Genomic DNA, 22,892 nt, shown 5'->3' with positions numbered 1-22,892 from the left:
AATAATGACTGATCTAGTTCTGGGAGCAGGAACTAGAATCTTAGCTCAGCCAAAGTCAGGGAACTGCATTTACTTACAGAACTTGTGAATTTGCCTCCATAAATCAGTGCAGTCACTGGGTGGGCTATTAAAAGTTGAAATGCTGTATCTTGTTCAAAAACTTTATTAAATTTCATAAAGATAAATATCTGGAGTTCCTTTTTATACCTGTATTTCATTATCCATTTCCTGTACGTTTCTGCCACCTCAGAAAAAGAACAGTTCATTCACGTAATAGTTTAATACCCTAGTAAAAACAGTTGTCTGGGTAATGAATAAGTATAAACAGGATGAATTAAATATCGACTAAAGGATTTCAGTGGTTTCCCACCTTTTTTGATTTGCATATGCTGAAAAAAATTCCCAGTGAAGGTACGTACTCCTCAGTGTTGAATTTAAAATGATAGATAATGAACTTCCCTTACCCAGTGTTAAGGTGTTTTTATCCTCAGATCTACTCGTATGAATCCATGGACATAAGCTGAAGGCAGTAGGAGATTCATTTATCAAGGAGTTATGTCTTGATTTTATGTTCTGTTTCATTATAATGTATATCAAGCACATCATGATTTATTTCGATGTCTTATATTCATATAAGTGCACTTATAAGTGCTTGGAGATGCATATGGGACATCTGGGGTCCTGGTGGGCAGTTGGCTAAACCTGAGAGCAGTGTGCCCTGGCAGCGCTGAAGGCCACCAGCATAGAGGGCAGTTTCAACAGGAACACAACCCGTAGATTGAAGATAACCCCTTTTATTGAGCATTTGCCAGACCACATGTAGGATACTGCATCCAGCTTTGTGCCCTCCGATACCGAAAGGCACTGATTAACTGAAGCTAGTTCGGTGGAGGGCCACTATGACAGTTGAGTGGCTGGAGCACATATCCTGTAAGGAGATGCTCAGGGAGCTCGACTTGTCTGTCCTGGAGAAGGGATAGCTTCAGGGGGACCTAATAGCAGCATTGCCATACCTACAAGGAGGCCTTCAAGGGTGTGGAGACAAGCTCCTTACTGAGGTGCATGGTGGGAGAGCAGGAGACGACTGTCATAAATTGAAAGAGGGGAAGTTCTGACTGGATAAAAGGAAAAAAAAAAGAATCACGGTAAGGATAACTAAGCACTGGAGCAGTCTGCCCAGAGGTTGTGCAGTCTCCATTGTTGGAGTTTTTCAATATCTGACTGGACAAATACCTGAGCAGACTGGTCTGAATTGAGTGCCAGCCCTGCTTTGAGCAGGAGGTTGGATTAGATGACCTCGTGAGGTCCTTTCCAACCTGAATTATTCTGTCATTCTGTGGTGCACTCTCACACTTCCTGACTTTAAACTGAATTATATTTCTACTATTAGCTGTTTTACAAAGTGCACCTGAAGAAATCTCAGTTCCCTGTAATGAATGAATGTGAATGTCCATGTGAATGAAAATTATTCAGGAAATGGAGACAAAGTATAGAAAAGAGAATAATTTATTGTCTCATTGAAGTTTTAAACTTCTGCCCATCACTACCTAAGTATTTTTCCCCTTGCCATCCCAAACAAATAGTAACTCCCTTCCACTTAAAAAGATAGCAGCAGTCAAGTCGTATGTCTTTCATAAGAGCTTTAGTCCTTCATTTCAGGGTGAGAAGCAGCCTGATGGAAAGGCTTATTGATTGTCGTTGGGTTTGTGCTTTATTCTTTTTCCCTTTGCTTGAACAGGTGGTTGTCTGGTGAAGACCCAGCTCTCCAACGAATTTGTTCCATGTGAAAAGCTTTTAACTAAGAACGCTTTATACCAGTCTTTTGTTGGCTTTGTTTCTGGCCCGTGCAACTGCACCATGCCTTGGCATACCAGCAAACTCAGTGTTTTGTAGGCTGACTTTCATTATCTTTGTTCAGGATAGGGTACAGTTAGGACTTCGTTTGGAGATTTTAGAGTATGAGGATGTCAGGATTTGGACCTACCTCAATAGATAACACTCAGTGGTAATGCACTATTACAGCAACCTGTTATACCCTTAAAAAGGAAAATATTCTTTGATATGATTGAATCATTGCAGCAGTCTAACCTTTTCCACTTTGACAAATTCTTTACTCCCAGCAGCAGCAGATGTCCATTGCTGCTGTGCATTTTGATAATGAGATAGATTCCGTGCCTCTCCCTCCCCCGGAAAAAGTTTACTGAAAATTTTTCATTCTCAGGAAAGGAAACAAATAGTTAAAAGTTTAACGCATTAAATGATTTTGTCTACTTTCTTTCTTCCCTCTAAATTGGAGGAATATGGATTTGATGGGTGGACTGTTCAATGGATGAGGAATTGGTTGGATGGTCACATCCAGAGGGTAGTGGTCAATGGCTCAATGTCCAGATGGAGATCAGTGACAAGTGGTATCCCTCAGGGTTCCGTACTGGGACCAGTACTGTTTAATATCTTCATCCATGACACAGACAGTGGGATCAAGTGCACCCTCAGCAAGTTTGCAGGTGACGCCAAGCTAAGCGGTGCAGTTGACACGCCTGAGGGACAGGCTGCCATCCAGAGGGACCTGGACAAGCTTGAGAAGTGGGCCTGTGTGAACCTCATGAGGTTCAACAAGGACAAGTGCAAGGTCCTGCACCTGGGTTGGGGCAACCCCAGTATCAGTACAGGCTGGGGGATGAAGGGATTGAGAGCAGCCCTGCGGAGAAGGACTTGGGGGTGCTGGTGGATGAAAAGCTGGACATGAGCTGGCAATGTGCTCTTGCAGCCCAGAAGGCCAACCGTATCCTGGGCTGCATCAAAAGAAGCATGGCCAGCAGGTCGAGGGAGGTGATTCTGCCCTTCTACTCTGCTCTGGTGAGACCCCACCTGCAGTACTGCGTCCAGCTCTGGGGTCCTCAGCACAGGAAGGACATGGACCTGTTGGAGAGGGTCCAGAGCAGGGCCACAAAAATGCTCAGAGGGATGGAGCACCTCTGCTGTGAGGAAAGGCTGAGAGAGCTGGGGTTGTTCAGCCTGGAGAAGAGAAGGCTGCGGGGAGACCTTATTGCAGCCTTTCAGTAAAGGGGGCTTATAAGAAAGATAGAGACAAATTTTTTAGCAGGGCCTGTTGTGACAGGACGAGGGGTAATGGTTTTAAGCTAAGGAAGAGTAGATTTAGACTAAACACAAGGAAAAAAATTTTTTCCATGAGGGTGATGAAACACTGGAATGGGTTGCCCAGAGAGGTGGTAGATGCCCCATCCTTGGAAACATTCAAGGTCATTCAAGGATCTGAATCATAGAATCATGTAATCGCTAAGGTTGGAAAAGACCCTTAAGATCATCGAGTCCAACTGTTAAAAATTTTTTTTTTTGTTTTGGCTCCCCGTCGGGGAACAACCTGATGTAGTTGAAGATGTCCCTGCTCATTGCAGGGGGGTTGGACTAGATGACCTTTAAAGGTCCCTTCCAACCCAAACTATTCTATGATTTACTACCTACTTTACTAAGTGAGTAATGCAGTGAGATAAGATGTGTGTAGGCTTCACTGGTGAGAGAATCATCAGAAATCTTGAGTCTTCTTTCCAGGACTCAGCTCATGCTTTGAGCTCTAGGCTGCTCTGGTTCAATCCCTCATATGTCAATCCATAAGCAGTTGTCGTTCATCAACTGCAGTAAAATGACATCAGTCACACTCCTAGCAATGGCATGAGAGGCCAGACAAGCAATGTCATTGTGATAGAGTTACAATTATTATACATATCATCTTTTATATATTCTACCACTTCATCAGTTATTGCAGCCATAGCCAGAGAATGAGCAGAGGTTTTTGCTGAGCTGTCTGCAGTAATGTAGTATCTTTTTCCTGAGTGATGACAGCTAATTTAAAACCCAACCTTAACTAGTTAAGGTTATTCCTTCCGGTATGAATTTCTCCGGTTTTGCTAGTGTTGCATGTTTGCCAGGCCTGGTGTTCATACTGCATTGCAGACTTTAGGATAACAGCCCTTATGGTCTTCAAATTGTGCTTTAAATGATGTGATTCACATTTGTCCCATCAAGTTCATTCTTCTTTTATCTAGTTCAAGCCCTGAAGTTATGAGAAATGAGAAAAGGTGGTTGTATGTACGTTGTTGCAGAGCTTTCCGGTCCTGTTTTAAGTGAAGCAAGGGTTTACTTGTCGATGTGCTGTGGGATAGGTAGCAACACTGTGGTGCCCTCCATGCTTAGGGCAGGGAGTGCGGGGAGGTTCTCAGCTCCGCTGGGAGAACATTCCTCACATTGACCAGGCCCAGAAGGCTCTGCCTGCTGCACAGAGGAGATTTACTATTCAAAGCTGTCCCTCATGCCTAAAGGGAATGAAGTAATTCATAATACTTTGTCTCAGACTGTTAAGGACTGTTTTGACTCTACCTTTAAATTACAGAACAAGACTTTAACTCGGTGATTGTGGAAAGCTGGTGTAGTCACTTGAAGAGAAATTAAACTGTTGGTAGTGTACTATGTTCCTAAGAACATGCTTTGCTATTCAGGTTTGAGGAAATCTCAGTTGAGGATTAATCTTTAAATTGATTTTCATAACAATACTATCTTCACATCTTGATGCCTGGGGACAAAGACCTGGTGCAGTCTTGAAGCAAATATAGGATATTGAGAAGGTTTCTTACAATCTACCACTTGAGCCATAAGAGATCTCTCAGAGATGAATGTCGCTTCTTCTGTGCTATGTGTGTGTTTATTAAACACTGAGACAACAGTCTGTCAAACTAAGCTTTCAAACTGTGCAAAGAAGAAGTAACCATATGGTTAGGAATTTGTTTGCTGCATTAAACTCCCTCACATAAATATAACCAAGAAAAGAAAAAATAACGAGGCCATCATTACAACTAAACTGAAAACATAAAACAGTTGGTGCCCTAAGCTTATAAAATTTCTGGGTTCTGCTGGAACCAATTGTTCATCTATGAGATGAAGCCTCTGAAATAGTCTGAAGAGAGAGGAGAAAGGGGCACTGATGAAAGCCTCCTTGGCATGTACCCAAGTGGGGTTATAGTTCGCATTCAGACCCCACACACCCAGGTCTGAATATAATTTATGGTATCTAATTAGGCTAACTGTATAAACATATCAGGGAATATTATTAGTTAATTCCTGCATCAAGTCCCTAGCCTCAGATTCAGCTATCACCTCTCCTTTAGAAAGATGGTATGGTCTGTTTTAAATACGTAAAGTGATGAAGAGTCTGCCATGTCTTGTCTTCTGTGCTTTGGTTAGAAGAGGGACATCATAAAAAATTCTAAGAAGGGGGAACAAAGACGACTGTCAGCACTTAGAGTTATATGAAGAGTTTAAGTATGTTCCATTTTAGTTCAGAGGTAATTATGCAAAATCCATTGGAGTTATGCTGGCGTGAGCATCAACAGAAGGATTGCTACACCTTTTCGTCTTGATTTTTCTGTTATAATTGTATCTAAATTATAAAAAGAGGTCTCTTTGCGCCATTCTGCAGCTAGTTGATATTACTTAATCTACAGAGTTAATTAAAATGATGTATTTGGTTATGCTGTTAAATTTAGGGGAATAGATTTTATTCTGTGGTGCATCCAGGTTATCCGAGAATGTGTTCTGGCAGTTTATTTTAGCAAAGGAGTAATTGAATTCCCCTAGAGAGTGTTAGCCTGGGAATTGTATCAGCTGTGCTAAATCAGTTGAATTATTGAGGCTATGCATTGCTTAGCTATGCTTGTGCAGTACAAATCTTCCAAGGGAAATTATATTTCTTTTCAGCTTGATATTCCAAATTTAACTTTATCTCATGATAGTTAAATAACCTGCTGTGCTTAAACACCTGCACTCAGTCAAGCAATTTTAAACCTGAGGTTTAAACCCAGTACTGATACTTCACAGTCTGATACTTTAAGGTGTCAACACAAGTAGTAGTGACCATTTTCTTCTAAAGTTGCAGAAATCAGCCAGCAGTCTGCACAAAGGACACCATAAAAAGAAGAGTGAACTGGAACAAAGCTGTTTTCAAAATGGCAATTCTGATGTGATGCATTGCTCTTCCGTATTGCTGATTTAAAATACAGCAACAGGTTTTCAGGGGTGAACCAAGTCAACACTGATAAAGGAAAACCAGAGATTCTTTAACCTATATTTATCACAGTCCTGTATTTGATACTGTGAATGGTAAAATAGCCCCCAGACACAGATTATGTTCTTTAGTATGAATACCTCTGAAGGCTTCGACATTCAGTCAATGAAAAAGAGTAAGACAAGTCATCCCTGTAGTTACAGTGTTAAATTTCTAGATTAATAGATGGGGGATTTACAGTGCAATGCTGTGAGAGCATATTTACATGCTGAAGACAGTGAGGCAATACTTGATAGTAATTTCTTAAAGATAGGCTCAATGCCCTTTCAAACTTCCAGATAAACAGGTTATGAGACATTCTACATGGACCAAAATTTGCTCATTTTTAACTCCAGGAGAACTTCTACTGAAGTCAGACTTAGCTTAACTTTAAGTTAAACTTAGTTTAACTTAGCTCTAAGCTTTAGACTTACTTGCTCTCCAGGCTTTTGTTGTAATGGAAGTGGCATTGACCTTAAGCCCAACCATGGCCAATTCTGTCTATCACAGAAGACTTTGGGTTCAAAGAGGAGGAAGGAGATGTCAAGATTTGGCTTTCAGTTCTGTAGGGGTTTTGAAAAGTGAAGAGTGCTGGGAGCACGTGCAAGAGCTGGCTTTGGGCTGTTGAACTCTGTTTTGTGAGAGTGATCTGAAAGATGGGGTAGAGGTGCAGTTTGGAGGGTCTGGCTCGCGTCGTTCACTCAGAACAGCACAGCTCCCTGAATTCTATTTTTGTCACTGGCTCAAGGCAACATTGCCTTGATGTGCTACTGTCCTTGCCTGTGGGATCAGAGCTAACAAGTTTGCCCACAGTCGGCCATAGAATTGAATTTTGGCCAAGCCACGAAAATTGAGTCCTGCATAAATCCCATGATCCAAGAATCTTGGCTTTCTTTTCTGATACTCACTTGAGGTTAACTTCACCCTTGTCTGTGTTACACATTGATGTTCTGACATAGTCAAGCCCTTGCTCCTTTTAGCAGGTAGATGTCTCCTCTTGAAAAACACGCTGAGGTCAATGGTGAAACAGTTTAAATTAATGGGTAATTGAAAATCTAAATTTATGAAAATTGATGAGTTACTAAGCTGTTCTGAGCAAATTTAGGGCTCAGTCCTATTCTCATTCCAATCAATGAAAATGGTGGTATTAAATTACAAGGATTAATCTCAGAACAATTGGCAAAGCTCCTGGCTTGTCTACGTGAGGGATTTAGTGCACAGTACCCAAAAGTGGCAGCTCTGAACTTACAGTCTGTAGGCACGCCACACACATTCCTCATGGAAACCCTTTAGCACCCATTACCTGCAAGCCACTTTCAAAGCACATGCAAACATTCCTTGAACAAGATGGTTCTTGCTGTGCGTTAAGAGTATATGTTCAGTGGGATCATGAAGAACATACAGTGACTTGCAAATGCATGCTCAAGGTTGTGACCTCCCAACTTCCTTCTGCAGGTGAACCATACGCTACCTCGCACTTGGTGCACAGTATGGTTGTCTACAGGGAAAATGTGTTCGCTGTATAGAATTGTTTCCATTCTGTAAATTCAGAGAGTTAACTATTAAACGTTAACTTTTTTGTGTGGGCAAGACCATAATTACATTTTAAATGATTAATTGTCTATAATCAAAAATAAGCATTGTGGTTGTAGGAGATTGTTGAGCTAATTGGCATTAACTAATTTATTCTAATTAGTCATATTCTAGAGGATGAAAGAAAAACTCCTCATAGTAAAGCTGCTAAATTGATCACTATACTTAATCATCTGTACCTTTTTTCCCAAACAGGCAGGAGAAAAACATTACCACCCAACGTGCGCACGATGTGTCAGATGCAGTCAGATGTTTGCAGAAGGAGAAGAAATGTATCTTCAAGGTAAAAACAAAGATACAAAAAAAAAGCCCAAACCCAAAGCAGTTACGCTTGACAGCATGGCCCTCTTGCCCATACCTTCTAGCATGACTGAGCTGTTTTGCACATATTCTCACTTCATACCTACCAGAGAAAGTGAAGAATGCAATGTGTAGGCTAAAGAAAAGTGAAAACAAACCCATGTTGCTTCTTACTGACTGTTACTTCTCTCTCAGTTCAAATCCAATAGCAAGTGTCAATCACATAAAGGATGAGTGGTAGCAGTTATTTCCTGCAGATGGAAGTACTTGACAGTGAGCATTATAAAATTTTCCATTTACTGAAAAAATGTGGATTTTTCTGCAGTGATAAATGGTCCAGATGAAAGTTAACACACATACGGGAGAGCAGGTTTCCTAAAGCAGTCCTAATCCAGTTCTGTAGCCATTGCCCATTTGGGTACAAGGAGAAAATCTGAAGGTCCTTTCCTGAATTCCCCTCAGTTAGACCTAACTGCCCTCAGAGGGTGGAGAAGAGGATGCCATGGAGCTGAAGCCCTTACCAGACAATATGCCTATACTTTATACAGCCATAAGCTTGCATCGCTTAGGAGAAAGCTATGCAGGGAGAAATTCAGTCTTTCTTGTCAGGGAATTTCAGTGGTAATAGAGAACAACTTGCATAATAATTTATTCAATGGAAAAAAAAAAGTTATTTAACATAGATACGAGCTAAAATCTGTATTTCATCTATAGCAACTTTTAGCTGTACTAACCTGATCAAAGAAAACAATGTCTACACAGTTAAATACAGGGTCAGACACCAGAGAAAATGAAGGCTTTTGCCTATGTCTTTGACTAGCAGTATCTTTTCAAAGGAAAACAGAAAAGAGAAACTCAGTAGGATGTGGGAATTGCAAGGCTGGTGTATTATCCTAAAATCACATGCTTGCCCAGATCTGTATTACAACTTTGCAATTGTCCACAGTTTTCTAGAAGTGTACTTTGAAATCATTCATTAAGCTAGAAAAGTTAGGCTTTATTTAAAGCACAACAGTGGTCTCAGTAAGATCTAATTATAATTTAGTACATTATTTAAAATGGCAATTTTATTGTCACTTTGGTTTGCAACAAGGACTAGCTCATTAAAGGACATAATGATCCTTGTCTGTGCTCATGGATTCTCCCACAGGAGCCAGAAAATGCTGTGGTTCTTCCAATTGCAAAGTAGCTTAGCAGTACTAAAACCCCCTGGGAAATCAATGCTTTAAAAAAAGATATCAAACTACAAATTTGTTTCTAGATTTCAAACCCTCTGAAACTGGGTTGCAAGTGAATCTTCTTTTTAAGTTTAATTTGTTATAAGGGTGGATATTTGTTAGGTTTTGTGCTGATTTTTAGTTCAAATAATCGCAAAGTATGCTCACGTCCTGCTAATTTGGACCCATCTTACTGTACTTTATTTTTTGATACATGAAACATTCATGCCAGCAATCGTACACTTTTTGTCTTCACATGAAAAGCAGTTTCCATTAGAAACTGGTGTTAACGTCATTAAAAATCTGTGATTAGGTATTTGGACTGCCTGACCTGATGTGTTAGATAATTAAAAATGTCAGAGGTTTTACACCTTGTTCTTCATCCTCTTAATAGAGTACTGTAAAGTTCCTTTAGGTGTTGCCTGTTCCTTAGCAGAAATTGAGTTGTCAGTGGTCATCCAGCAGATGACTTTTGGGTGAAAGGACTCTTTTTTTCTTCTGTGTGAAAAAGTTTCCCAGCCAGTTTTGCTTGACCACAGATAGAAGTAATTAAAAAAAAGTTGATCTAAATACTTCTTAAAACCATTGGGAAGATTTACATCAACTTATGCAGCAGCTGGGACAAATGCTTTCAGTGGGCAAGCCCAGACCCACTCATAATTGGAAGATAAATTAGCATGGAACTTAAAGGTGCTATAAAGATATTTCTTAGTGGTTCAGTACCAAAAAACTTCAGTAACTTAGTAAAAATAATTTATCCAGTCTGTACTTATAGATAGTCATTTACTGCTTGAGTCTGTGTTCATCTGGGTTATTCTTGTGAAATAAATTCTAATGATCTCCATCTGTCTTCTGGGAAATAGAATTTCTGTTTCTATCTTGTTTCCAAAAACCACTGGTTAGAAAACTATCAAACTGCTGTGAAAACAAAGCATTTCCAATAAATCTTCTTGGTGCTCTCCACCCAGTATAAACATTAAATATTTATAACACAGGAGTTCTCAACTTCCCATTTAGACAGGCAGAGGTTGCAGTGCAGTCACATTATTTAACTGTGCAGAGCTTTAGCTTGTGGCTTGTCCGAGCTCAGACTGGCATAAACGTAAATGTTCCTTTTTACTATTTAAATTTACAAATAATTCTTTCATTTTATGTAGTTACATACAGTCCACTTCCATTGAACACTGAATATTGAACATTGTGTTCAACTTTTTAGAAGTTTGGGTTTTTTTTCTTTGTGACCGATACAAAACTAAGTTTCTTTTTCACACTTATGGTTACTTTTATCTCTGGAGTTCATAATCCTCTTTTCAATACTTGCATGCAGTAGAAAATTGGTTCATTCTCTATTTCCTCCTTCCTCTAGGATGGATATTCCCCTGAACTTATGCAGTTCTTTAGTATTTGGCTTATGAGAGACATACATACTGGAAGTGCAAGATCAGTACAGTGAATAATTGAGAAAGAAAGACTGGATTTTCAGCTAGTGTTAAATGCCACAATGCTATTCCATCCCATCACAGTGTGCTACTTGGTATGACCTGGGCCAGACTATTACAAGAATATGTATAATAAGAATACAGGAAATTCTGACTACATATAAGAGAAAAAAAATTTACAATCAGAGTGGAACTGGTTGCCCAGAGGTGCTATGGGATCTCCACCCTTGGAGATATGCAGAACCCAACTGGGCACAGCCCTGAGCTGCCTGCTGTAATGGGACCTGCTCTGAGCAGGAGGTTGAGCTGGAGGAGCTCCAGAGATCCCATATCCCACTTCTTAGGACTCAGGTTCTGATGTTGATCTCATCTATTGAAGTCCATGTAGCTTTCAGAAGTGCACCTAGTCTTTAATATGTACGTGATCAGGCTCGCTGATGTTGAGAAGTTGTCAGTTTTAGCTTTGAAAGTATCCATGAAATAGTGACTGCAGTGGAATCAGTCAGTGTGCTGTGTCTTATAAAACCTTATAGGAAGGTTTAAAAAGGTTCTTATTTGAAACCTGTTAAGGTTCTTATTGGGAAACTGAATTAAGCAGAACTTTAAATTTACTTTCCAGGTACATCCATTTGGCATCCAGTTTGTAGACAGGCTGCAAAGGCTGAAGAAAAAAACAAGGTAAAAATACTTTATTTTAACCCAGTGTTATTCCATTGTCATATTATTCTCTATCCCTTTTTTTGTAGCGGGCATGGAGGGAAGTATTTGGAATTTTTTCACTACTGTAATTTTAAATTTTAAATGATAGAAATCTAGTAGGTTAATGTAATGCAATAATGTACTATAAATATTCTGCTTTTACTTAGTGATTAAAGCCACAACTTCAGGAGAATGCTGACCTAAGAGTTATAGGTATAAGCTGAATAAGGAAAAATGTGAAAATATGAATAAGGAAAAAAAAATTTAATTTTTAACTTCTGTCTGATTATGATGTGATCAGTGCACGACCTCTTCTCTTTTTATGTGGCTCTGCACTTAAAAGATCAGAGGACTTTCACTTTATTTGTTTTTACAAAAAAATCTCTCCTTGGAATTTCTTTTTTATTATTTGTTTGTAAAATGATGGCAAGCCAGCCCCAACTTAATTTAATCTCTGGCTTTAAGTACCTCCTTAAGTTGGATGATTTGTACATCTGTCTGTGTGCAAGGGGAAAAGGGGGGGGTTCTGGCAACTTTAATAATTACAAGGTTAGGAGATGAATAAGCTGTCCCTAGGAAATGAAGAATTAATCTGTAGCTGGGGAAATGATCTCTCTGAAGTGGTGGGACTGAGATGCAACTATCTCATTTAATGCGGAGGCCAAGTATGGGGTTTTTCAATTCTGCTGTTCTCTGATGCTCCAAGTGGTATCCTTGTATCCTTGTACCCTGGTATCCTTGTTCGTAAAAGCTCTGCTTTGATTCATCAAGGCTTGGACACAAGGCACATGGGACAAGTAAGAACAGCAGGCGGCAGCTATAAAAAGAGTGTTTACAAATCTGGTGTGCTAGCAAGTGCAACTTTGACTAAATTACAGCTTTGAAAAAAAATTTGGTTAGGACTTTACCCTGAAGGATCTTGGCTGTATTTTTTGTACCCTTGTGTTTGGGAAGGGATTGCTCTGGTGTTCTTCATGGCAAGCTCTGAAAATCAAATAAGTAGCATTTCAGTATAAAATGTATTGTTTAATACATGTGTATCTAAAATTGTCAAAATACTTTACTTTAAAAGTGCTGCTGATTCATCCTAATACTATTAAGCATATTTCAGGCTTCTTAAGGATTTTATTCTCACTGAGTAACTGAAATTGCAAGGATAAAACCCCATGTAATTTATTGAAAATGTAGTAGGGTTTTGGTTTTTCCCCCTCCTTCAAAGAAAGACAGCGGACGAGGGTTGTACTGGGTTCCTACTTGGCTGCCTTTTCCTCACAAAGAAAGTGTACTTGTAAGATATTGTGTAAAGGCTGACTCATTTATTACATGTCTCTCCTGAGTGCTGGGAGTCTGCCCCATCCCCAGCAGAGAGGAAGACATCTATATCTGAAAGTCAGTGGGAGTTTTGTCTGAGTAGGGAAAAAAAACAGAATGGAGCTCAAAGAATTTTTTCCAAGTCTAGTCATTTTTCCTTTTCTTTGGGTTTTTCCTCTTTTTTTGGTCTTTCTGCTCATTATTGAAAAAATAAACCAAGAAGAAAGGATGCCGTTTCAAAGAGGGTAGTAATGAACTTTTCAACATAACTTGTAAAGTTAGGAATGGCATATACTGGTTGAGAAATTTTCTGGTCAACCTTTGCAGTTTGTTGTTTTTAAAAGTTATCTTTCTATATATTTATATAGATATATGCACAGCATGTAGCTAAAGTAGGTGACAAAGGCAGGAGTAAGTGGAAGCACACTCCAAAACTTTGGAGATGGAGTGGAAGGGAAAAAGAAGTTGTGAGAGAGACATAACACTTTCATGTCATTTACACAAGTACTGGAAAATTGCAATGTGTTTTAACTATGCAGAAGAGCAATGCAATTCCACTGCCCATGTTGAATGTTCATCTCAACAGCAGCCACAAGTATTCTCAGAGAATGCTCTTATTTCCATGCTGATGTTTGGCTTGTCCCCTCGGACCTTCTGAGCTTGTCTAGAGCCCCAGGGTGAGACAACTGAAAATGAGAGGGAGAAAATTCCAGAATCCCAGTCAGACATGCCAAAACAATTAAACTCAATCTTTTTTATATGGATAAGTATCTCCACATACTGTCTCGGAGAAATACATAGGACTATTTGGGCTAAAGAAGGTCAGTGGAAGGATAGTTGTGATCATTGAGTTTGTTCGCTCTGCTATCACAGTACAGATATATTCACATATTGCTTCTATAAGGTAGAAAATACTTCAAGTAAAGACTGGAGTAGTAGGAAGGATACTACCTTGACCTGACAGCTTAATAATGCTAAAATCCTTTTCAGAGTTTGAACAGTTGTAAGCTCCAGGTGAGAAGTGTCAGCCTTTGGTGAGACAGTAAATGATGGTCATTCTGAGCACATGGAAAAAAATATGTGCTTTTTGCAGTCAAGGACAGGTTTTTTCCATAGATGGGAAAGAATAAAGAGGGTAGAAAACCATTGATTTCATAATAAGCTTTGTTTAAACTTCAATTGTGAATGTCAGGTCTGTTTGCTTGTGGTTAATAGCATTGTGTCTCACAACACAATGTTATTTAAAAGTAATTATATTTTTCATCATAAAGGAATCTACCAAAAAGAAAGCAATAAGGTCTGTCACTCTGAATGCCAGAATCATTGAAAACAGAGCAAAACCGGATGAGTAGTAAAATTAATCTTGTAGTCTAACAATCAGAGGGGGGAAAGTTCATTGGGTGTCTGATTCAGGATGCTCTGCAGGATGTCATGCTGTTTGCTGTGAGGGGATGGCACAGTAGCATGACAGAAGCAATGTAGATTAGTTTGATGTTATAACCTCAGAGTTAAAATGCTGCCACCATATCATCTTGTGACCCCAGACTCAGAGCTGCTGTAGCTTGACTTGTCCCTGATAGCGCCCAAAGGCTGTCCTGGCAGCCCAGAAGTGCTCCAGGCCATTTCGTTCTGAAGGGATGGGAAAAGAAAGTCATACGTAAAATCATTTTTACATTTTCAAAAGGTCAATTTGATTGACTGCAGGTGTTCTTTTATTTTGACATCTTTGGTATGCCTGTATGTTTTGAGCTCACTGTAATATGCCTTTGTTGAGTAGTAAAGGTTAAATTAAATAAAATGTCTTGCATGCCCTTTTTGAAGTAACAGTTACATTTTCTCGCCCTCTCTTCTATTTCTTATCTGTTTCACTTCTCCTGCCGTAGGAAACGAGGACTTCCTCTGAGAGTATTATTTCTGTACCTGCTTCAAGTACATCAGGTTCCCCAAGCCGCGTGATCTATGTGAGTATTTCATGGCGAAATTCATTCTGGGGGATGGGGAAAACCCCGTGTTTTCTCCTACAGTTTAGCACATTGTGTGGAAAGCTAGTGTCTCCAAACCACTGCACTTGGTGATGCCTCTAAAATGGAATTTACTTTCTCACATTTAAAATGTTTGAATACAGCATTTACCATAACAGAATTCTGGCAGTTTCCTGTTATTTTTATGGTGTATTTATAGCACTTACATTACCACTAGAGCTGGCTTATACCAAAGCATGCAAAATACCACAGTGCTTTCTAAAAAGAAAAGTTTAAGTAAACAGTACAGCCCACAGGTAGATTACAAGCTTAGATTTGAACACAACTTGTCTAAATCGAGCTCTTGAGCCTGCATCTGATTGCTTATGAAAACACTCGTGCATGTGATTGCAGGACTCGGGCCTTGATGAATGCCAGTCACTAACCTCAGAGGAACTTTGATGTGTTTATGGTTTAAGAAGTACTAGCTCTGGAAAGCTCATAGGGAGAATTTAAAATGACAAGTATGATAAAAGCTTAGGCTGAGTATTTTTTCAGTACCAGGTGCACCTTGCTTGTCATAATTGCTTGTAGCTAATGTTCATGGCCAAATTCTCAAGGCTACTACCAACAGGTAAAAAATATCCATGAGTGTGGCATGTTCCATACAAACATCTCTTGGAGAGCTTCAGTATTCCCAGGTCTATTCTTTGTCCAGTCCAAGTATCCCTCAGGAAGGCAAGTTTTTCTCATTGGATAGGACCATATGCAAAGCAAATTGCTGGACATGCGATGGACTGTCAGAAAGGTTACTATACGAAGACCAAGAGCTTTTATCTACTACGCTGACACAAGCAAAACAGTGCCTTGGAGCCAAACATGTCTTCTTTCTTCAAGTAAAAATTATTTTGAACTCAATATGGCCTTTATCTGAGTAAGACTGAGCTAGAAGTGTAGGAGCTGCCCCTTATCTAAATGCTCATCGGTATTTCTGAGCTCTCCTTCCAGCAGAGCTCCGTGCTGGTGGATACCAGTGGTATATTCCCAGTAAAAAAAAGTCGTTGCCTCAATTCCTATGAAGACAGTTCATTGTGCTAGGAGCCTGTTATCATGTAAGCACTTTCTTTGGCTAGATGATCTCTATCTCTACAGCCATGTACCACTTCGTTGTTTTTATAAGCATTCTTCTAAGATTTACATTTTTAGTGACATTTATCTAACTGTTGGATGGTACTGGTTTTCTTGATGTTTGTGATTACAGCTTTAAATATGCTTCACAGCCTGTTAAAAGTCAAGGACAAACCTCCATTTTCTTCTTCTGTTTTTACAAAGGATATCATTAAATCAGCACACAACTCTAATGTTTGTTACTGTAATATACTTTAGAGGCAGCTGGGACTGTGAAAGAATAAAGTTCTCTAGCAAATATGAGTCAATTAGGAAAAAAGATTCCCCAGAGGCTTGCAAGTTCTTGCTGTATCTATCTCATCTCTGACTGCTTCATAGTCAGAAAGCTGTGAGATTGATTAAATCCTATTTTGGCTTTCACAAACAGGAAAGTAAAAAGAATTAAAAACGTGTTATTGGACTTCTATATTATCAAAATGATTCTTTGGCTATCTTTTGCATCTGTTTTCTATTACAGGGGTGTTATGACATACAGACATGCTCAAGATTTGTCTTGGGTGCTTTCATGATTGGTTTTACCAAACCTAAATTCATGCTGCCACTGAAAGGAAGGTCCCACCTACATGTGGCCGTGTCCTTCTCCAGCCATGTCTTCCCATCTCCACTTTGGTGCTAGTACTAGAGGGTACAAAGTGGTATGATTGGTCAGATTTGAGACCAGATTCAGCTAAAAAATAACTCAGGAAAAACCTCCAGCCAACCAAAGAGGCAAAAAAAGACCCAACCATCTGCATGTCTCTAATGCTAAGATAGAAGGCAGAGCAGAGTGGGAAGGCGCACGCAGGACAGCCACTTTCAGCAGTAGCATGGATTCAGATTGTTAAAACCAATAGTAAAACTGTACCTTAACAACTGGTGAGCTCGGTGAAGTGTCATGTTGGACAAAAGAGAATTTAGAGAAAACGGTTAAAGCTTAGGAACTGTGAATTCATGGTGCTCATACTTTCAAAGGTATTAAGTTAGAGCAACGCAATCATTCTGAACAACGTGCCATCTCATGGGAGACGGGTTTCTGGGTCACGGTGGAGTGGTCAGCTAGGGAAAGATACAGAAAGCATGTTTTGAGTAAACCTGAATGTGGTTCATACAGATGGTTTACTAAAGCCATACCACTTTTTCTTCATCTGTTGTTATCAGACTTTGGTGTCTTCTTGCACTGAGAGAAGGCATAGGCCAATGCCTTTTGAAATTAATAGGCATCTTTTCATTAACTTTAGCGATGGTTTCATTATATCCAGACTGATACCCCAGTGCAGACGTCACCGCAGAGTCCCTAAATTCCGCTTAAAAATCAGTTAATTTCTAAATCATGCAATTAAATAGGGCTTAAATAAAAGTCCTTCTTCATACTTAGCTAAATTTTATGAAGAGAGAATTAGGAGCTCCCTGGAAAGATATATCTATCTGGAAGGTTCAGGTTAGGTTACATAGCTGTGTTATATGTTCTCATACTAGGACTAGAAATCACATTGTATTTTTATACAGGATCATATTTGCAATTATACAATTGTAAAATTACATATTCCAAATGAAATAGATACTCTAAACTTAGAGCATGGTTTTAACAGAATCCAAAATACCAGATTATTGGAGAAATGGCTTAAAGCCTCCTAGCTGTAACTTGAGTCTTCCCTAGCATATTTGGATTCCACTCACATATTTGAAAGTAGGTGAAACAAGTAAAATAAAAACCAATATAGGCCAAATGTTTGTAGAATTGAGTGTTTAGAAAGCAACTGTATGTCTAAGGTGTTTTTTCATCCAAATTTGCCTACTTTTTGATATTTAAACTAAATTACATAACTAGATAAGTTTTACTCCTGACAGTTCTGAAGTCTAGTGGGACGATCTCAAGTTGCACTTCTACGTGGAGAGGTAGGGGCTAAATTTACTGTAATTCACATTATAGTATTCCCAGTTCAGAACTTCTTTGGGTTCACTAGATTAATCTTCACAACCCTGGATACCTTAAAAAAGAAATTATCACAGCCTCCTTGGCCTTCCTGGTAGGTACAATGCTGCCCAAAGTCTTCCTGGAACAGACCTGATGGACAGACTCCTCCTTATCTTTGCATGACCTGTCCCTGCATCAGAGCATGCCACTGGCTTCTCCGCAGGGAGAGGTTTATTTTCATTAAGAGGCTATTTCATTGCTCTTTAGCTTCTTAAAGTAGCTGCAAGGAAGATGAGATCTGTAGATCACTGAAGAATCACATATTTGCTTGAAACACTTTTTTTTTTTCATTAGTTTTGAGGATGAGAATATGTGATGGTTATGGCAGCTTTGTTCCACTTTCTTAGTTAAGAGGAATCTTCCTCCTCTCTGTGTTACTTACGTTTGCACAAATTCATACATTGTTTTAGAAAAAGGGATAAGTGAAAGTTGTCACACTAAATTTTTCCTGTATAACCTAATAGAAAACTTCCCTGGAAAATCTATTGAACTTTTCTTAGCTCCTACTAAGAAGAAACAGAATCACTGCACACAAAAGTCGTGGATACTTTTGTATTTTTGCATGTGGAAAACATTATTACAGTTTTACAGCTGATCGTACAGAGATTTTCAGAGAATAGTGAGATTCACTCATCATTTTGTTGCCAACAAAGAGGTTATCATTCTGCAGAGCCTGAACTGGGAATGAGATGATTATGCTGCCCATTTCTCCACTCTCAATGTGGCCAAGTTGTCGTGTCTACAAGACAGTACATGCTGGATACAGTTTTGGTGCAAGTTACCATTATCCTAAGGATAATCTGTGCAAATGTGGCATTTTGATAATTATACTTTTGGAATAAGCATAGTAAGAGGAGAATGGGGAGTGACACAGCCCTTTCCCTCTGTTGGCTGCGTGAGTCTCATGAAAGGATTTGAACTTTACTTAAGTGGCATCTGTGATCTTCCAGCTAATCCACCATGGTGCAAATCCATCATCTGCTGGTTTGTGACCCACAATTAAGGGCTACTTAAACATAGTCAGGAAAGGAGGTGAAGCTCTGGGACACAGCTGAATGGAAAAAATTAAAGACGTGACTAATGTTTTTCAGCATCTGGAGAGTGTATATTGGAAATATGTATTTGATTATTCACTAGTGCTTATGGTAGGGAAACCCTGCACACCAAAACCACTTTAAAATAAAGGGTATTTTGACTGAAAAAGACAATATCTGTCCTGCATGTCTCTCTGTGAGCTAGCAGTAAGCGGGATATAACCAAGGGAACTGGAATGATGCCATGCTACTCCTATTAGCCAAGTGTGAGTGACAAAGAAAAGTAGAAAGCACCAGTATATAAAAAGAAAACAGTGGTATTATTTAGCATTGTGTAGTAAATAGAAGAGATTTAAATGTGCACAAACAGGAAAAAGTGGTTTATTACTATGATGATAACTTTTCTACCTACATGAATCTGTCCTTTTCTGATTGCATCCTGATCATATTCTTTCTTATTCTCACTGCTTTCTTTCCTCCTTTTCTTAGGCAAAGCTTGGAGATGAAATTCTTGACTACAGGGATTTGGCTGCTCTTCCTAAAAATAAAGCCATCTATAACATTGACCGCCCAGATATGATCTCCTATTCTCCATATATCAGTTACTCTTCAGATGACAGGCATAGTTACGGGGAGGTACTGAAACATGGGTATTTTTTTTACTAGAAATTTGAGATTTTATGTGCATCATTAAACATGCTGCTGAACACTCTTAAACATGTGCATAATATCTTAACAAATTTTTATAACTTCAGTTAATTGAGTCATGTCATCCATTCATTCACAAGGCATTTTAGCCTTCCAAAAACAAGTGAGGTGTTCATTTCACTTTTTAGTTTGTGGAAATTAAAGAATTGCTTTCTATGGTCGGTTTTTAAACAGATGACACGTAATTAAAATATATTTTTCTATGAGAGGAGTTCTACATGCATGTGGTAGGAAACAGGAGCCATTGCTAATTATAATGCAAAAATCAGAAGCGAAGCCAAATGTCTTTCATATTTTTTTTTTTTTAAGTGTACCATGTTATTTTGGTAACACAACAATGGTATCACTTTCCTATGTACAAAACTGTCCCTTACTAAAGTTCATCCTCATGTCATGCATGTACTTCAACCTATTCATATGCAGAGCTAATATTATGCAGTTTGTGCTAATGAAATCTAATTTAACATAATCTTACTAATACTAATTCTGGTTTTTGTGAAGCATGTTTGTATCTAACTCCTGTCATGCAAGTTAGCTTTTCTTCCCTAACCATATCTACCTTTTGTTTGAATTTCTGATTTCCTTTATAATTTTAGATATTTTTTTACAAATCAAACCTCTTATATATATCTAGGTATATTATCAAGATATATATGGTCTAGAATGGAAGTCTGCATTGTTCTCTATAGGCATAAGTGAATCGGTAGAAATAAATGCTATAAATAATAACCATACTGGTTATAATAGCCCCAGTCCAGCTATCACTTACACCTTTTACACTTAATCTACTACTAAAGTCTCAGTACTACTTTCAGGTAAAGTGCAGCACATATGTTAGATCTTGCAGACTCTCTTTCAAACCCTCTCTGTACAATGCTGAACCACAGTATATATTATAATGCATGCTAAAAGAATTAAGATTGTATCTAGTAAAGGGTTTAAATGGTATTTAGGTTTCTGAATTCACAGAACTGAAAGCTTGCTAGCCCTGAACTTATGGAGTATAAATATTTCCTTTCTATGTCAAAATCTGTGGGTGCTGATAATGTTTGTGGCCCTCCTCAACTGTCTGTTTACATCTAGACTTGGCAGAGGTGACATCTAGGCTTGGCAGAGGTGCATAGACTAAACAACCCTCCACCCAGCTCCTGGGACAACTCAGTCGTTGCACCCACTCCAAGGTGATGGTTATAAAACCATCGCACCCAGCATAAATCTCTGCTGCTGCTGGAGGGAGTTTCCCCTTGTCTGCCCTCAGCATCTCCTTGGCCACTTGTTTCTGCTCCTTTCCTTTGCCAGAGCAAACGTCCGTGTGGCTGTGGTAGAGCTTAGGTTTCTTCTGACCCCCTGGCATGACTCCATGCCATCACTCGAAGGCTGGAGATCCCACGGGCAGGACAACTGCCTGGTGGTGCAGTGAAACTGCCCATCTTGGTGGCAGCCTGGCCTTTGCTGGGACCCAGCGGCTGTGAACTGTGGGAACCTCAGCATCACGTTTTCAGGAGTGGGATAGAAGGTAGTCGCAGTTGAGCTCTAAAAAAACCAACCAAGCAAAGAAATAAAACCACAGCAAAGAGGGTATTGCTGCTGTCACCTGCTTTTAGTGGGTAGCTCAGTGATGAAACCATGACAGGAGGGGTTTACTGGGGCAACTGACGTCATTGCCCTTTTCAGTAAACGTATAACTTAAGAGAAGATAAAAGGGACCACATCATGAATGAGGGCCTTTTCCCTTGGGGCTGTAGGAGACACCTACAGTGTTTGCACCACCAGCTTAACACTGTCTCAGGTACGTCTGTGCTGATGTAGTGATATCTTAAAAAATAAAAGAGTGGGGTCCAGTCACCTGTTTCTAGGTGCCTAAACCAGGAGGGGATTTTGGACTGTGCTTGCAATTCAACATGCACGTTTTCGTGATGCTCCAGATATTTACATCCTTGATGTTGCCAGGGGAAAAAACATATCATAGAATCATAGAATATCTCAAGCTGGAAGGGACCCCTAAGGATCATTGAGTCCAACTCCCTGCTCCTTGCAGAACTACCTAAAACTAGACCATATGACTAAGAGCGTCATCCAGATGCTTCTTGAACTCTGACAGGCTTGGTGCTGTGACCACTTCTCTGGGGACCCTGTTCCACTGTTCTTCACCCTCTCAGTGAAGAACCTTTTCCTAATGTCCAATCCGAACTTCCCCTGACACAGCTTCATTCCATTTCCTCATGTCCAATCGATGGTCACCAGAGATCAGCACCTCCCGCTCTGCTGTCCCCCTTGAGGAAGCTGTAGACTGCAATGAGGTCACCCCTCAGCCTGCTCTTCTCCAAGCTGAACAAACCAAGTGACCTCAGCCGCTCTGCCTAAGTCTTGCCCTTGAGACCTTTCACCATCTTGGTTGCCCTCCTCTGGACACACTCTCATAGTTTGATGTCCTTCTATTGAGGCACCCAAAACTGCACACAGTGCTCGAGGTGGGTCTGCACCAGTGCAGTGTAGAGTGGGACAATCGGCTCCCTTGACCAGCTGGCAATACAGTGCTTGATGCACCCCAGGACATGGTTGGAAATTTTGGCTGCCAGGGCACACTGTTGACTCATATTCAACTTGCCATGAACCCAAACCCCCAGATCTCTTTCTGCAGGGCTGCTCTCCAGGCTCTCGTCCCCCAGTTTGTACGTATGTATATCCTGTCTTCCAAATTTCAGCATCCTGGCTACACCTGCAGAAGCAATAGCTTCAGTAGATTTCTACTCAAGTAATGGAGTTTAGCCTTTAATCTTGAAAGGAAAATGAATGAACAGAAAGTTTTCAAATTACATGAAGTTTAATTAAAAATTAAATAGTACAGATATTTTTCTTTCCCTTAAAACAGCCAGCTCCTAGCAACAAAGTTCTTTGGAGCTGCTTCAATGCAGATTTAACTAGGGCTTGTGTCTAGTTTCAGGCAATTGCTTTAAATGTGAGTTTCCCTACTAGCAGCACTCTCTGTGGTACAGTACTTGCCTCACCAGACTCCAGGATTTTGTAGTAAAGAAATCAAAAAAAGCTCTATATGAAATTATTTAGATCTTATTCTTTATTTACTTCTTTAAAAACAAATAAAAAGAAAAATTGCCCTAACTTAATTGACAGGTGTTTTTTGTAACTGTATCATGTGTTATACACGGATATTGGTATTTTAAGAGTAGTTCTTCTCACAAGTAACATCATGCATGAATTTGTATCACTAATTTGTTGTGTGTTGCTGTTTGCAGTCACCTCAGTTGCTCTCTCCAACAACTACTGAGGTAATCCCCAATGCCTTTATTCTCCTGTTCTGACCCATTTTGTGATGCATAAACCTGGTCATATTGATAACCAGCAGCGTCTGAAA

The 22,892-nt window shown here is 39.6% G+C and overlaps 1 protein-coding gene across 1 annotated transcript in view; it reads left to right on the top strand.

Moving 5' to 3' along the window:
• The window catches only part of ABLIM2 (actin binding LIM protein family member 2), a gene marked incomplete at its 5' end in the record, with an annotated part of 113,988 nt that overhangs the window by 50,503 nt on the left and 40,593 nt on the right, over positions 1 to 22,892 (top strand). The window contains 5 exons of the mRNA XM_082315586.1: positions 7,904 to 7,991; positions 11,284 to 11,342; positions 14,558 to 14,635; positions 19,301 to 19,447; positions 22,774 to 22,806. Of these exons, the coding sequence (XP_082171712.1) occupies positions 7,904 to 7,991; positions 11,284 to 11,342; positions 14,558 to 14,635; positions 19,301 to 19,447; positions 22,774 to 22,806 (405 nt within the window). The remainder of the gene's footprint in view (positions 1 to 7,903; positions 7,992 to 11,283; positions 11,343 to 14,557; positions 14,636 to 19,300; positions 19,448 to 22,773; positions 22,807 to 22,892) is intronic.

The sequence above is a fragment of the Platalea leucorodia genome (genome assembly GCF_965183815.1).
Source record: "Platalea leucorodia genome assembly, chromosome: 6".
Classification (NCBI taxonomy): Eukaryota; Metazoa; Chordata; class Aves; order Pelecaniformes; family Threskiornithidae; genus Platalea; species Platalea leucorodia.
Note: the sequence above shows the minus strand (reverse complement) of the source record. Positions and strands in the feature narration are given on the sequence as shown.